We start from the raw sequence: 17,525 nt of genomic DNA, 5'->3' as shown, positions 1-17,525 counted from the left end.
AGATCCCGCCCCTTCAGATCCCGCCTTTCAGATCCCGCTCCTTCAGATCCCGCCTTTCAGATCCCGCTCCTTCAGATCCCGCCCCTTCAGATCCCGCCTTTCAGATCCCGCCTCTTCAGATCCCGCTCCTTCAGATCCCGCCTTTCAGATCCCGCCTTTCAGATCCCGCTCGTTCAGATCCTGCCTTTCAGATCCCGCTCGTTCAGATCCTGCCTTTCAGATCCCGCTCCTTTAGATCCCGCTCCTTCAGACCCCGCTCGTTCAGCGAGGGAGGAACACTGCACATTTGGCCATTAGGACATGTTGGGATTTGAGCACAGTGTGTAGTGATGAGGAGGTACACTCCACTGAGCTGTAATAGGAGCCTTTTTACACACACTCTCTCTCGTTATCTCTCTCTCTCTCTCTCATCTTTTTAGTCTCAGTCTCTCTCGCTCTCTAGTCTTTTTAGTCACTCTCTCTCTCTCTCTCTCCCTCCTCCCTCCCTCCCTCCCTCCCTCCCTCCCTGTAGTCTTTTTAGTCTCGCGCTCTCTCTCTCTCTAGTCTTTTTAATCTCTCTCGTCTTTTTAGTCTCAGTCTCTCTCTCTGGTTTCAGAAATATGAATTGTCCCTACACTGTAATATCATAAGATTCTTTCTTGCCTTCAGGGTGCTGATGGTAATGCTTAGCCTTAGTCACATAAACACAGAAACTACCACTACTGATTTGGATTAACCACTAAATCCAAATGAATTGAATAAACACACTGTTATTTATGTCATCAGAGGTAGTATCATAAAAGAACAGATGGGTCCAGACAGTCTGTGAGTCGTGTAAAGGTTTCTCAGGATGCTGGACCCTCTGGTAGTTCAGTTATGCTGGAGAATAAAGTGTCATTTTGGTACTACTGAGGCTTCCCTGTGCAATTTACCAACATGTCTGAAGAAAATGTTATTTCCACCTTGATTCCACTTTCAGTATTCTTTTATACTGTCTATGCAAAAAGATGAACAGCCATGTACTAGCTAAATGACTGAAAACTAGCTTACGCTGCTCGGCTGTTGCTTAGCTTAGCTTGCAATCTCATATGTTTAACCATTCATATTTTGAGCATATCACCTACCAAAGTTCTATTTACGCACACCTCCTAGTTTCAGCACGAGGTACAAAATATGAATGAATACTCAGGGCGACATCAAACGTGCATTTTTGTACATTTGGTCGGTTTCTTAATTATAATTCGTGCATGCTGTCTGCAAAAAGCCAAGCTTACAGTTAAAAACGGATGCATCGTTGAAGCTGTTTAACTCCTAATAAAATGCCTGTGACGTACCATCTGCTCTGAAAGAGGGAAGGAAACAGCTGTTTCACCGTGTCTTCGGGGAAAGAAAGGTTGGCAGTCATTACCTTACACAAGTCAAATTGTAATACAACAGCAGCATTATGGCTGCTACACACCAGGCTCTAAAACCTCCAGGCACCAATGGGTCTTTACTTGGGTTAATTAATTTGCTTCACTTCACTGGAATTTCACAAACGAAAGAATCGCCTGCAACTGAATGAAAGCAGCTGTGCCAAAACCAGCAAGGTTTCTGTGTATGCATAATGGCTGAATAATTGGGATACAGAAAGACACATGAAATGTCCAGCCTGCAGCCTCTGCCAACTTTAATGTCTTGTCCTGCAGACCCTAAGGGTGAGCCCTTCTGTTCATGTAGTACCACAAATGTAAATGAAGACTGTTCCCCTCAAGCCCCTTACAGAACCCCGTTGAGTGCAGAGGTCAGTAGTAAATAACCCACTGATGGTATTAGTTTTGAAGACTCACTCAAATATCATTACCTTTTAGCCGAGAGTATGACCCTACCTGTCTCTTTGGCTGTACTCTTCTCTCTGGTATGACAAGCCCTTCCTCAAGGATTTGTTTTTTCTCCAAAAATGTATTTTTCCCCGACTCTGGAAGCACTTGTAGATGTGCCGTTTCTTCTCATATCCCATATATGGGCATCCCAACTACACACCTACTACTGGAGTGCTATCTGTCTCAATTATTGTCCCAGGTACTCCTCATATACTGGGTATTTTGTCCCCGATACAGTTCCCTGATGTCAGGCCTGGCTTAGTTTTGGCACTGTCAACTGTTAAAATTCTTCTGTGTAAGCATTTTTTTTTTTTTTTTTTTTTTAGTAAATATCCTGGAGTTTAGCCATTTGGGCATCATTTGCACTGACGCACTAGGGAGTGAAGACCAGTAACACACTATCTGGATCCGCTTTGGTCGGTCTCAACATTTTTCTTGTTTGGATGTTCTACTTCATTGTTGACATGGAAAAGTTGGCAAAGCCAGAGGATAAAAACTGTGGTCCATTGTTAATGATCACCACCACAGGTTGTTCTTGGCTGATAGGAGTGGAACCTGATGGGGTCTTCTGCAGTTGTAGTTCATCCACCTCAAGGTTTGATGCTTTTCTGCTCACGACAGGTGAAAAGAGTGTTTAGTTGAGTTACTGTAGACTTCCTTTCAGCTCAAACCAACAACCATTCACCGGTTAAAGTCACAGAGATTTTTTCCCTATATTCTGATGTTTGATGAGAACATTAACTGAAGCTCTTGACTCGTATCTGCATGATTGTATGCATTGTGCTGCTGCCACATGATTGGCTAATTGGCCAACTGCGTAAATGTGCAGGTGTACAAGTGTTTCTTATTAAAGTGACTGGTGAGTGGATGTAGACCTTCCCCAAACTGTTGCCAAAAGTTGGAAAGCAAATAACTGTATGGAATGTTGTATACTGCAACATTCAGATTTCCCTTAAGGGTCTAACTATGGGTCCCAAACCTGTTCCAGCATCATAATGCGCCTGTGCACAACGGAAGGTCCACAAAGATATGGTTTGCCAAGGTTAGACCAGAAACACTTGAGTGGCCTGCACAGAGCTGTGACTTCAACCCCAATCAACACTTACTGCAAGTGTCTAAGCTTTCTCACTCAACATCAATGCCTGACCTCACTAATGCTCTTGTGGCTGAATGGGCAAATCGCCACAGCTACACTCCAAAGCGTAGTGGAAAACCTTCCCGGAAGAGTAGAGATTATTATAGCAGCAAAAGGGAATATATCTGGAACGGGATGTTCAACAAGCATATATAGGTGTGATGGTCAGGGGTTTACAAAAATTTGGCCAAATAATGTATAGCACAAAACTCTGAAGTACACACTACCAAAAGGAGCTACAAAAGTTGTGAACCCTCAGCTCTCTTTGGAGCTGCCAAAAGCCTGATCTTGCCTTGTTTGGTTTAAAAAAAAAAAAAAAACAACCAAAAAACCCGGAACCATTTAACTGAGTGAATGACGACTCTGCTGATGGTAGTACATTTTGTTCTCTCTACATATTTACAATTAGTTTAGTTAAATCCCCACACATGTGAATTGTCCTCTTTCCTTTTGGCACTACTGCCATGCCTGCATGCCATGTTGTTGCTTAGTGTACCGGTGAAATTTCTCTTCATACATTCTAGACAGGGGGAAAAAAAAACTATGGTGTTCATCTGCACACTACAGTCTGTTTTGTCTGATGCTTAAATATCAGATCTTTTACAATTACATTTAATGGCATTTAGATTGACTTACATTTATCTCATTTATACATCTGAGCAGTTGAGAGTTCACAGCCTTGCTCAAGGGCCCAACAGTGACAGCTTGGCAGTGCTGGGATTTGAACCCTGATCTTCTGATCATCTTGCATACTTCGTGATGCTTTACATGACTTTGCACCAGAAGCTGATAGAGATCAGACTCTGATTCAGTGTTGAGTAACAGCTGATGCCCATTGCATTAATATTGGAACTGTAGAGGAAAATGAAAAACCAAGATTGGTACATTCCTATTTTTATCAAAATTATAAACATGTTCTGGGATTTGTGCAAGTCTAATGCACCGTTTCATTTTGGTAATTAAAACATTAATTCTCATAGAAGTTATGGAGACAAATGGCACGGGCTGGTTTATTAGTGTTTACGGGGATCACACTAATGATACAGTCAGTCAGTCAGAGTGCTGTGCTTCTGCTTCCTCGCCTCCCCAAACTCCATGCTTGAGTGGCAATACAGGGGAGAAAAAAAAACAAAACAAAAAAACAACCACAAATTACTTAAACCTCAACAAGTTTATACATACACAGTCATTATGTGTATAAAAAGGTTCCATAAAAGGCATCCATGTTCTGAAACATATAACATATATATAAAAAGAAACACCTAATGCATTTACAATGCAGAAACCTCTATGTACAGTTCAGGACAGTAATTAGCATTGTAATGCAAACGTCAGTTCAGGTGCGTGGAGGCATTTTAGATTCAACACTTCAATGAGGAAACAAAGAATTCAGATTGTGCCAGTAATTCATACGCAGTATTTATACGCAGCATGATTCTCCAGAATTGTGCTAGTATTCAGACCTGAGGTCTTCACTCCAACTATTTGAGCAAAGGACAGGATTAAACATGAGACAGGCAAATCAGAGTTACAAAGGACAAAAACCTTTGCTGCTTAGGCATGTGCCGATAATCGGTTACATGACACGCTGTCGTTTCTCCTAAAAATTTCCCACTGTGCCAGCTTGGCAGTACTAGGCTTTGAACTCATGACTTTCTGATCAACAGGCCAAAGCCTTAATCACTGAGCCACTACTTCCCCCAAACTACTGGGACTTCTATGAACCTGGGGAAAGGACTTTTTTTTCGGTTAAAATGTTCATTCAGTCATTCATTGATCCTCAGTAACCTGTTTATCCAAGTCAGTACGCACTGGATCCGGATCAGGGGGGTGAGGGGGGGATTGGACACACCCTGGATGGGATGCCAGTCCATCACAGAGCATCCTGCATGCATACATTCACACACTATGGCAATCGAAGTTTGATTTTCATTCAGAATCCACCTACTGGTCTGGTTTAGGGAGGAAACTGGAGAACCTGGAGGAAACCTACGCAGACATGGAACGAACATGCAGACTGTAACGCAAGCTCAGTACTGACCTTGTGACTACTGAGCTGGAGCTATGCCACTCTTATATATTTAAATATAGTTCACCCAACTATAACAGTTCAATTTAAACTTAACCTCATGATAATACAGTAAACCGAGATAAGGTTAACCAAAGGTTATAGGATATGAAAATTCTTTATCACCACACCCTGAGTGCTGTTTCAAGTCTGCACTGTTGAACACATTTTATTTGAGATCTCTAAAGAAACGCTCGTCGTCTAAACCGGACCTTAATTCGACCGAAAAAACACCAACAGATGTTTTAATGCAGTGTATTTCTAGGGAAAGTTTCATCAACAGCTGTCGAGCTGGTGATTATTTTAGAATTGACTAGTATAGTACTAGTTTTCCTTTCATGACTCATCTTTGGTACCATGCCCATAAACTAGCCATACAGCTATTCTCATACCGTGTAACCATGACAATATCCATAAATAACTATTTAGTCTAAACACACCCAACACCATGACTTCTTTCACAGGTTTGTAAATATAAAGCTACACTATTCTCGTTCATTATGTTGTCAATGCTAGGAAATGTTTTACCGCTGCCGTCGCTGCCGTCTCAGTCACACGTAACGTGGCGTCACACGTAAGTGGAAGCTTTCCGAAAACATTCGAGTTCCTAGAATCTGATCACGACCATGTTTTGTACAAGTCAGAATTACTATCACTGTGAATGCAGTACCTATTTATGCGTCGCTATTGAGCAGTTAAATGAAGGACACGGATTTACACAGAAAAGAATCATTTGTGTCATTTCTACAGTGTGCATGTGTGTCATAACTCTAATCGTGAAAACCATAGCAACAACCGTTTCCTAGGTGAGGTGGAGGGAGTTCAAACTTATTTAAAAGAACATGATCGTGAGATGTGAGGGAGCAAAACGTTTGTTCAAACGCTGATGGGTAGGTTTCGGCGAGATCGGACGCAGACTTCATGTTGCGGTTGTGGACTTCACGTCTCCCTCATCTGTGGTTTTCTGAGATCAGGAAAGTTCTTATGTCTTACGTATTTAACATGCGCTATGGTGTTATTGTAGAAACTTTCGGTTACGGTCATCGCCATTACATTCAATCCAGAAAGCAGTTGTCTACATAGGCAGCAGTTGTTTGTGTGGTAACTTGTGCTCCCAAGCTAAAGCCAATCCCGTTAGTAAAGCAGGACAGCTGCCTTCTACAAATCCTCAAAGGCAGTGTCACTACTCTCTCATAATCCTGTTCAGCAGATGAGTGATCGGTAAGCTGACCGTTTCATTCAGCTGCGATAATAGTGTGTGATATGTTGAAGCGATTCTTCAGATATGATGACGTGATATCGGCACATGCCTAAGAAGACCTGACGAAGGGAGTCTGTGCGCGAGCTTAATGATTATCGCTTGCCCGACCATGTAGCGTTCTCATTTCTGCACTTTTGTCAGTCTATCTTTGAGGTCTGGTGTCTTTAAATTCCTCTTTCGAAATTACACAAACACACACACACACACACACACACACACACAAATAAAATTTCTGTGACCTGCAGAAATGTGCTCATCATATACAAGAGGACATCTTCTCTTGCATATGAAACACACTATATATAGATATATAAATGTCGAATGGGTTAAAAAATAAAGAGTGCAATGAGACAGGAAGCTTTTGCCCGTGTCTTTTACCATTCTGTCAGTTCCAAAGAATTCAGTCTGAAACCCATTACAGTGTCCTCACCTCTTTTCCGAGATTGTAGCAAGTGGTGCAAATGAGACCAGTAGTGGTTGCTGATGGGTTCGAACACACACACAGAAACTAAAATAAAACGCATTTACGTAATAGTCCTCCCTTCGTTTTGACGCATGTCGGATAAAACCTCCCGTCTGTAAGAGGTGGTGTTCGTATGCCCTCTTTTGGTCCCTCTAAATGAACTTGAAGCATTTGGTCTTGTCATGTGGGAGTCGAGTCTTGAAGAGGACAGAGTCCACCCGAAACTGTGTGTAGAGCAGCGGCATGTAACCGTACACCTTGACGAAGAAGTTGATGCACTTGTGGCGCTCGTGAAAGTGCGAGTCGTCGTGAGACAGTGCCTGAGGACAGCCGGGACAGCGGAATGTCCAGCGAGACGTCACCTGATCAGAGAAAGACAACATTTTCGGATGTACAATTCGTTGTGTTGTGTTGTATAATATAATATATAATATAATATAATATAATATAAAATAAAAATAAGGGATGCAGAATAAGTAAAAAGGCCGAATAAATCTGACCGGACAATGACGTGTGTGATGACGCGCCAAATAGCCTAGCAACCAGAGTGAGATGCGCGAATTTCAGGACCTCCACTTCCGGAAGCACGCTCAGAGCGATGAGGGGGCGCGCGCATGCACAAGCTACGTGCTCAAGCGCATGCTCTTTCGGATGTTGACAACCATAACATTGTTTACTGTGGAGACGTGCGTTTGATTTGTTTCTGTTCCGGAGTATTCCGTCACATCGTGAGGCGTAAGGGAGTAGAGTACGGAAGCAGGTTAAGACGTATTTATTTAAGGGAACATAACATAATGTATCTAACTCTACTATATCTACTATAATACTTCACGATGTGTACAGGGACGCGAGCGGTATATATCCCCAATATAATCAGCCGTACATAACCGAATAGAACCATTTATTGCACTCGTCAATGCACTTTTTAAATTGTAGGCTACAGAGTGTTCCATTCTTTCAGCAGGCAGTTATAGGCCTAACATAGGCTACTCAAGGGGGCTCAAAGATGACCACATTAAATAAATAAATTAGTAAAATAAAAAATATTTTTAAGTTATATTGTGCCTTGTTGGTAGCCTATGCCTGCTGGAATGAAAAAAAAAATGTTCAGTGTTAAATAAATATTTCGAAATTGTAGTTTTTGTAATTGATTTTTTTTCTTGGAAAACCAAGACAAAATAGTAAAAAGCACATTTTGACAATTTAATTTATGCAATGGTGAAAAAAAATGGCAAAATAAATGGAAAAAAACGCAAAAAAACGCAAAAAAACGTGCTCAGTATTCGGCCAAGTTTTTCATTATATTCGATTTCGGCCAAGAATTTTCATTTCGGTGTATCCCTAATTTTAATTTATATATATATATATATATATATATATATATATATATATATATATATATATATATATATATATATATATATATATATATATATATATATATATATATATATATGAAATGAGACACGTGCAAATATTAACCTTACAATATTAAAATTCTAATAAGGCTTATAATGTGCAATATAAAAAGGCACTCTTTTTAAATTTGCACAATAATAAACAAACAAACACAGTCCAAAAGAATCGTGCTCGTGGTTTCTGCCGTCATCGTTCAGCCCTGTTTTTCGTCGCAGAGACTTAATTCGTTTGGAGTGCACAAGATTTCCTAGCTCAGATTTTCAAATGATAAAAGTGAACACAATCGATTTCTCTATGCTGCTGTGAACTTGCTGAAGAGAAGATTGTGGGTTAGAGAGATTGACTGCGAGAAATTCAATAACGGAGCTTATGACTTTCGGGGGAAATCGCTGTGCCGATGCAGTTCTCCACTAATAACATGAGCAGTACATGAAATTTCATTAGGTTGTTTTTTTTTCCCAGTGCCACACTTCAGAGAATATTGCTCAAGGCCTTTCTAAAAAAAAACCAAAACTACCAAACACCAGCAGTGTTATCCCCATCAGTCCCTTATCACACTGAAGACTCGCTTCCTATACTCTGCTCTCTCGTTGAGTGTGTGTTACTTATATATTTTGATTACACATCAGACTCAAGAATTGAATCTGATTGGTCAGAAGGTGTTGACTAAATTTCTAGAACAGCAGCTCTGACAAATGTGCTGGCTTCAAGACTAATCACAGCCTTACGTTAATACACTCATTACAACACATTACTGTTTATATAACAACAATGAACACACAATTTAACAAATAAAAAAGAAATAGGTCATTGTTGAGATAGTGAAGTTTCTTGTGAGGTATTCAGCTTTTTTTTTGTCTCCACTTTGTAACAGTCAGAGATAAAGGTATAACTAATCTGTCTGCCTATGTCTTGGATTGGAGCGTTTTGAGGTTTCTCGATAACATGATGCTTTTGTTTGTCCTATTCACTTCCAGAGAGAGAAAGAAAAAAGAGACAGGTGAGTAAACGAGTGTTATAGCTGTAATAATGTAAGACACAGTGGGGGAAATACAGTATATACAAGTATTGGACACGTCAACATTTTTTTCAGTAAATATATTTACAATGTTGTTATTCACATGAAATTTTCAGACATCAGCATTAACCCAAGAAATCCACAAATATAAAGAATTCACAACATTAAATTCCATAAATAAAGTTGTGTGTAATAAAGTGGATTATAAAGACAATAAGAAAAAGCACTTCTTCATGCAAGGTAAGGCAAGGAACCAGTTGAAATCCATAAGTAGTTAGAAAGTAATTATACCCCCATCTGTGCAAATTAATATCAGCTGGGTTAGTAAATTGATGCTATGTGTTAGTGTTTTGATTATTCAGGCCTCCATTGTTTCTTTTTTATTTTTTTATCTCACACCACAAAAAAGGCTTTTCGTTACCAAGGTATCACACAAGAAAGATCTCATGATGGGTAAAAGCAAAAAGCTCTCCCAAGACCTTCGCAACCTTTTTGCTGCAAAACATATTGATGGAATCGGATACAGACGGTATCTTCCAGTAAGCACCATTGGGGCCGTTATCTGCAAGTGGAAACATCATCACTGCGTCATCAACCGGCCACGCACAGGAGCTCCTCACAAGATTTCTGACCAGGGAGTCAGAAGAATAGTCAGAAGAGTAGCCCAAGAGCCAAGGAGCACTCGGAAAGAGCTCCAGAAACACTTGGAGGCAGCAGGTGCCATCGACACAGAGAAAACAATATGCAATGCACTCCACTGCTCACGCTCATCCCACAAGACTCCATTACTAAAGAAAAGGCATGTCGAAGCTCGTTTAAAGTTTGCTACAGCAAACTCATTTGGACAAGTCTATGAAATACTGGGAGAGTGTTGTCTGGTCAGACGAGAGCAAAACTGAACTTTTTGGCTGTTATACTACACACCATGTTTGGAGAAGAAATGGCACTGCACATCACCCTAAAAACACTACACCAACAGTGAAGTCTGGGGGTGAAGCATCATGGTGTGGGGCTGTTTTTCATCACATGGTACTGGCAGACTTCATATAACTGAAGGAACGATGAATGGAGCCCTTTACCGGGAGATTCTTGAGAAGAATCTACTGCCATCCACGAGGATGATAAAGATGAGATGTGGATGGTCTTCCAGCAGGACAACCATCCCAAAGCATACAGCAAAGGAAACTCTCAATTGTGTCAGAGAAATAACTCAAGGTGTTAGAATGTCCCAGTCAATCACCTGACTCGAATCCAATTGAACAAAATTTAAAGACAATATGTTTAGCAGAACGGGCCAAAATCACACCTGAATACTGCAGCCCATTAATTTCTTCATACAGGAAGTGTCTTGAAGCTGTCATTACAAACAAAGGCTTCTCGACGAAGTATTAAATAAATTTCAGTTAGTGTGTTCAATACTTTTTTCCCGTGTCATTCCGCTTTATTACACATAACTTTATTTATGGACTTTAATGTTGTGAATTCTTTATATTTCCAGATTTCTTGAGTTAATACTGATGTCTGGTGAAAATTTCATGTGAATAGCCTCATAGGAGATGTATTTACTGAATAAAATGTTGACGTGTCCAATACTTATTTCCCCCGCTGTATCTGGAACTAACCTACTTCAGGGATGTTCAACTTAAAATGCAACTATAAATGGATTAAATATGAGCCCCTGTTCTTTATAAAATTTTTGTAATCACTGGCCAATTGCTGTGGTATAAGAGGAATACAACACTTTGGGACATACTGTTACAGGAACTGTGTAACCCTTGTGTTTACTTTGTCCCTTTTTCTGTCTTTCAACCTTTGTTCCCCCCCTTATTTTAGCTCTGCTGGATTAATGCTAATATTAACCTTCCTTTAACAGCCTCTCCGCTTGGTTTGGATTCTGCTTGAATTCTGGATAAACGAATCTGTCGAATGAATACATCATAGAATAGAAGTAATCGTAAAGATAAACTCCTGTACAAGTTCTCAACTAATTTCCACACAGAAGTGTGGTCTAGCAGAGAACCCGTTTCTCACTGAGAACCTGCTGACCTTGATGGGGGGTTTGCGCGTGATATGTGACACCAGGAAATTCATGGCGATGTCTTCACAATTGATGTACTCATCCACCATGTCTCGGATGGCCTGGGGCATCACATAGGAATACAGGTAGGCATAGTACTACACACACACACACACACACACACACACACACACACACACACACACACACACACACACACACACCCGAGAGAGAGAGAGAGAGAGAGAGAGAGATAAACATCAGTTTCCATTCTCCTTGCCCCCCCTTGCAACCTGTATATAGAATGAGCTCTGGTTAAGTCATTCCGAGGATGTTCTGATGTTGCTGTTGTCATGCCACAACTTCGACTTTGATAATTCAGTGAATGACCCGATTAGACACTGCTTCGAGAAGTAACTGCAATTTCAATTGTGAGCAAAATTTATTGTACAGCCATATTAGTATTAGTATGGATATTATTAACAGTCTATGTAGTAGTTTTAATATTTTCCCAAAACAACTTGAAATGTTTCATTACAGTAATTAAGTTTGCCAAATGATATTCACATCATGGTTGAATTAAGATTGTACGATTTCATATGCCTTGTATTCCTTTTGGTCCTTCACAATAATATAGACAAGTGACAAATGAAAGAAGAAACAAACAAACAGCGGCTCTGTTATGCTGTGTGGGAGTTTATTTTACATGTATGGCTCGAGTCCACTTCTCCACTTAGAGGGAAGCATCACTGCAAATCGATACAAAGTTCTTCTGACTGATCGCCTTTATCCTCTGATGATATATTTCTATCCTGAAGAGGAGTATTCTCTTCGAGGATGACGCTGCCCAAATCCAGAGAGCACTGAATGGTTTGGTGAAGATGGAAATTATGTAACTCATACCCTATGGCCTTTACAGTCACCAGATCTCAATACCTTTGACGTTTTAAACAGTGCTCAACCTTCACCATCATCAAAAAACGCACTGTAGGGAATATCTTTTAGATGAATGTTGATCATCCATCTGGTACAGTGCCAGACACTTGCAGAATCTGTGCCAAGGAGCACTGAAGCTGGTCTGATGGTTCATGATTGCGTAACATCTAACTAAAACACTTTATTTTGTCCCCCATCCCCCGAATTATATACCATTGCCATAATGTTTCACCATACTCATTTTCATTATTTAAAACCACTTCATAACCGAGTACCATCTAGATGCAGAATTTAATTTGGTCCATAATGCTAGAGCTTATGATATTGCTACAGTCACTTGTATTATACGTAGCATTCACACATCATATGGTAACTAAACCATGAGATTAAAGGGAAGTTAGTTCTCGATCAGATGGCGAAAGCTCACAATGTTGATTTAAACCATATAGTGATCATGGTTATCCTTTCCAGGTGTTCTTGGACCTGGTTGAGAGTTGTTACCTTGTGGAAGAAGGCAGCACCTGTCAGCACCATGGAGAGCTCACAAGAGTAGTTGGAGTTGTAAAGCCAAGATTGGTGGTTGATGTCCCAGGCATGAAACCGCCCTGGGAAACCCACAATCCGATCCCTGGCCTCTCGCCACACCCTGAGAAAGAGGGGAGGCAAGAGAGAACAAATCAGCCCTAAAGAAGTCAAATTGGTCCTTATAATAAAACAGCTACTGGCAATTGTTACATTCTTTATTTGTTTTCAAAAAAACTCTTGAGAATCCCTGCTATAAAACAAATATTCTAGGTAAAATTTATGTCAAATGAGCAAGTTGACACATACACCGATAAGCCACTTACAGGTGAAGTGAATAACAATTCTCTCATTACAATGGCACCTGTCAAGGGGAGGAATATATTAGGCAGCAAGTGAACGAAGTTGATGTGTTGGAAGCAGGAAAAATGGGCAAGCGTAAGGATCTGAATGACTTGGACAAGGACCGAATTGTGATGGCTAGATGACTTGGAGATGCTCTGACCCAAATGGCAGGTCTTGTGGGATGTTCCTGGTATGCAGTGGTTAGTATCTACTAAAAGTGGTCCAAGGATGGACAACCGGAGATGTCAGAGTGTCCATGTTGACCGTTTGTCCACCGCAGAAAGTGCCCACAATGGACATGGGAGCATCAGAACTAGACCGGAAATGTTTCGCTTTACATTATATGGTTGCTAACCTGGGGAAGAGATGGTATCATGATGGACTATGAAAAGAAGGCAAGCCAGCGGAGGCAGTGGACAATGTTCTGCTGGGAAATGTTGGGTCCTAGCATTCATGTGGATGTTACTATGACACGTACCACCTACCTAAACATTGTTGCAGACCAAGTACACTCCTTCATGGTAACAGTATTCCTAATGGCAGTGGCCTCTTTCAGCAGGATAATGCGACCTGACACACTGCAAAAATTATTCAGGAACGGTTTGAGGAACATGAGTTCAAGGTGTTGACTTGGACTCCAAATTCCCCAGATCTCAATCCGATCGAGTATCTGTGGGATGTTCTGGACAAACAAGTCTGATCCATGGAGGCCCCACCTCACAACTTACAGGACTTACAGGATCTACTGCCAGATACCACAGAACACCTTCAGAGGTCTTGTGGAGTCCATGCCAGGACGGCTCAGAGCTGTTTTGGTGGCACAAGGAGGACCTACACAATATTAGGCAGGTGATTTTGAAGTTATGGCTGATGAGTGTATTTCGGCTTTGTGCATGCCTGAACAGGGAAGGAACACCTATATGCTGTAAACACCACATGGTTCAATCACAAGTTCAAATAAATCTAGGCTATAAATTATTAATTCATTCATTTCTGCATCAAATCCTGTGCAGCATGATTTTATATTGTCTGTTGATTAAAAGGTCAAAAGGTTTCACAAAAAGGATGTGAAATAATTCAGTGTTTTTCTTTTAACATGTGTCCTTTCCTGGAAGAGAAATTATTACTATGCCCTTCAAAAGATTATAGACACAAACACCCTTCCTTTGGCTGGAACTGTCCGATCTACTTATGCCAACACTAACAACATGAAGGACATGTTATTCTCCTAGCCTGTTCAGAAAACTCTGTCCAGTCTGTAATAATACTTAACTGTAGCAACTTAAAACAGTTAATTGTTTCTGCTTTTTTTTTTTTTTTTTTTTTAACAGGAGTCTCAATGTAAACTATTATGTCAATACATTTAAACAAAGAAATATCACCTGAACCCAAACATGATTTCATCGTGTCGGAGATGGGCATCGTCATCAATGGATAAGATGGCCTCAGTCTCCACTACATCCCAGGGCAGGAAGCGATTGTTCAAACTGTTCTTTTCTGTCCGCACCACCTGCAAACAATGAGACATCGCCTCAGAATATCGCTGTCAGAATATTATCTACCATGGTCTGGCATTAATTAGAAACTTGAATAAAATAAGATAAAATAGCTTCAACTCTCTGATAAATAATTTGAAACATGGGTTAACATGATTTGAACTATGAAAATATTGGCTTGGAATCCTACAGCTACTTTGAGAATATCAGAATATACTGTAAACTGAGTGAACCATGAACCAGTGTCATTTCCATTTGGCTTCCATTTCCAAACTGTATCTTTCCATGATCTTAAGTTGCATTGTAAACAGCATGATTCAGGGAGAGAGAGAAAGTAAATAAGGAAGTTATGTGGCAAATTTATCACCTTAGGAAAACAACATGAAGGTCATAGTTTCAAGGTTTTAAAACATGCTGGCCAACACTTTTGTATCATCAAGATAAAACAAACTTACCACAATGGGCAGCCCAATGTCTGGCCAGAGAAGGTCATCTGAGGGCGGTTTTGGGGAATTCCAGACTACCACCACCTTGTTGAGATAGGGAAGGCCATTTAGCCTTTCCAGAGAGTTCATAAGTACCTCCTCTCGCTCATATGTCAGCATGACCACTGTGAATTGTTCTCGTGGGACATTTCCACCCAGTGCAGCCTGAAACTCTTTTCCAGAACCTCCAGAACCTCCGCCAATGGGGCGGAAACCAGTTCCTGAACCTAGAAACTTTGCCTCTGAAGGTAGAACGGGGTCTAGCGGTGTGTGGGGGAATAAATGGAAAGGCCCAGGAGCACGATTCCAGGTTCGGTAGACATCCGATACTGTATAGGTGAAATTCCGCAAAAACCTAGGTGATGCATAAGGGGGTTCCGTCTCTACTGGACCAAGATCCAGGTCCCCGTTGTCAGCCATATTGGCATCTGTACCTGCCAACTTTCCAGCTTTGTGGGGAATCTCCTGGGCAGGTTCTTCCTTTATGGGTGCTGCAGGTATTTGAATGCTGGTTCGGATGCTGGCCAGGATGGTATTGAAGATACTCTCAGAAGTGGAAAAGTACGTTTCCCAAAGGAACCGACCTTGCCGCCGCATAGCCAGTAAATCGTTGTCTGATAGGCTCCTCAAGAGAAAGTGCAACTCTGTTATGCGTGGCTTGGGTACCATGATAGCTGCCTCGCTCCAACGTACAAGATGGTGATAAGGCAACTTTGAGTGGTCGCCAAGAACCACAGGGATTGCCCCAACCTCCAGGGCCTCAAACAGGCGCATGTTGCACCCTGCAGATGCTACGAGCTGTCCATCGCCTGGAGAAATCACCAAAGCGAATGTGGATGCTTTTAACACTTCCAAGCGATCCTCCCGCTCCCCACACAGAGCCCATTCAGTTGGTAGACTGGGTTTTGGTCGGTTCTTGCAGGTAAATTCCACAAGTACCTGGTCTAGGTGACTGTCTTGTACTGCTTTAAGGGTGCCAATGATGCGATCATCATAATCAGCTGGCGGATCTCCCTCCATTTCTTCCTCAAAGGACTGTGGTGGTGCTTCCAGCAGGCTACTCCTTAGAGATTCCACCTTCTCTCCTTGAAAGGTAAAGAGATACTTCCTCTTCACTGGAACCTGTGGAGGCACCTCCAGAAAGTTGGGCTCAGAGAGAGCATGTACCAGTGGAGACACCACCAGGTCAAAACCCTCTCTGTACTGTCGTTGAAGAAAGGTAGATTGTGCTATAGCTGCCCGTCCTGTACTTACATTGTACAAGAAGTTCTGAGTTAATGACTTCCTGGACAGATGAACCAGCATGTGATTATGACCGTCCGACCTCCAGTATGGCAATGCTTTCAGCTGCTTTTCCAAGTCAGAGGGAGAGGGTGAGGAATCTTGTATTTCTCCGACAAGCACCACATAAAGACAAGCAATATTTGGATTATCTGTAACATAAACACTGCTTTTAACAGAAGATGCAAAGGCTTGCTTGACCAACGGGTCAATATTGTCTCCCCAAGGATACGATGCTGTGTCATACACGTAGACTGGGAACCCGGATGTAAGTGGACATCTGGCATAATCAAAACACGTATGCAAGCGACAGGCCTGTACAGACCTCGGAGGAGGGAGCCCTGGATCATCTTTGTCTGGTAATAGTCTAACTGGCAAAGATAGTTTTGGCTGATTCTGAGCCATGAGTTCCTTATAAGAGTGTTCTGTCTGGCTGATGACATTTTTGAGTTGTAACAAGTCCTGTTTGGCACTGTCAATGCTACGTTTACAGGCTTCGATCCGCAAGTTGAGACGGGCTATTTCACCGTTGAGCTCTTGCCGCTTTGCTTCCAGCTGAAGCAGCTCTTCACTCACTGATTCTCGTATACGGCACAGGTCTTGCACATGTTTCGCCTCGCACAGTTCACCACCAGGTCTTGGGCCAAAAATGCGTTTGTCTGGACCACCTGCCTCATCGATTGTGGTGAGGTAGTAATGTGCAATGAGTGGGAAGAACACCAAAATGAAAAAGAGCATGAAACTGAGCCATGTCAGTCGAACCCGCCGGAGCACCCATGGCTGGCTGCCATTCCCTGTGACACCTCCGTTTCGCAGCATTGTCCCAATGTCACTCTCCACCACACCAAGCAGATAGATAAAGTTGCTGGGGAGATTCAGCAGCCATAATGCAATCTATGTTGTGTAAGCATGTGTGGATAGACCAAAAAGATAAAACTAATGAAAGAAATCTCATCTTTACTGCGGCTTCAAATAAAAGCAAACTTCATCTTCAAAAGTATGCAGTGCACACATATTGCTGCTTTTTCCTATGTTATGTAACCAGACTCCAAAGCTATCCAAAGATATACATGAGACCTTGGACAGCGGCAAGAATATAGTGGCCCTTGTTGAAATCACAGATGGGGACATGGCTGGTATTAATTTTTCTTTGTCATTCTGCTTGGCAGAGCCATTCTTCCACTCGGCATAACCTTGTAACGGCCGCTATGAGATGCTTTCCAGCCACTCAAGGTCTA

At 41.5% G+C, this 17,525-nt stretch overlaps 1 protein-coding gene across 2 annotated transcripts in view; it reads right to left on the bottom strand.

Annotated features, from left to right (window-relative positions):
* Positions 1-3,959: 3,959 nt before the first annotated feature.
* extl3 (exostosin-like glycosyltransferase 3) overlaps positions 3,960-17,525 on the bottom strand; it is a 31,716-nt gene continuing 18,150 nt past the window's right edge. For both annotated transcript variants that reach the window (XM_017455680.3, XM_053675538.1), the window contains exons 2-6: positions 14,977-17,525; positions 14,408-14,535; positions 12,660-12,804; positions 11,252-11,380; positions 3,960-7,130 (exon numbers count right to left, since the gene is read on the bottom strand). The exon at positions 14,977-17,525 is cut by the window's right edge and continues 36 nt beyond it. In XM_017455680.3, the coding sequence (XP_017311169.1) occupies positions 6,921-7,130; positions 11,252-11,380; positions 12,660-12,804; positions 14,408-14,535; positions 14,977-17,106 (2,742 nt within the window). In that variant the 5' untranslated portion in view covers positions 17,107-17,525 and the 3' untranslated portion in view covers positions 3,960-6,920. The remainder of the gene's footprint in view (positions 7,131-11,251; positions 11,381-12,659; positions 12,805-14,407; positions 14,536-14,976) is intronic.

This window comes from Ictalurus punctatus, chromosome 25 (assembly GCF_001660625.3).
Source record: "Ictalurus punctatus breed USDA103 chromosome 25, Coco_2.0, whole genome shotgun sequence".
NCBI lineage: Eukaryota > Metazoa > Chordata > Actinopteri > Siluriformes > Ictaluridae > Ictalurus > Ictalurus punctatus.
This window is presented reverse-complemented; position numbering and strand designations above follow the sequence as displayed.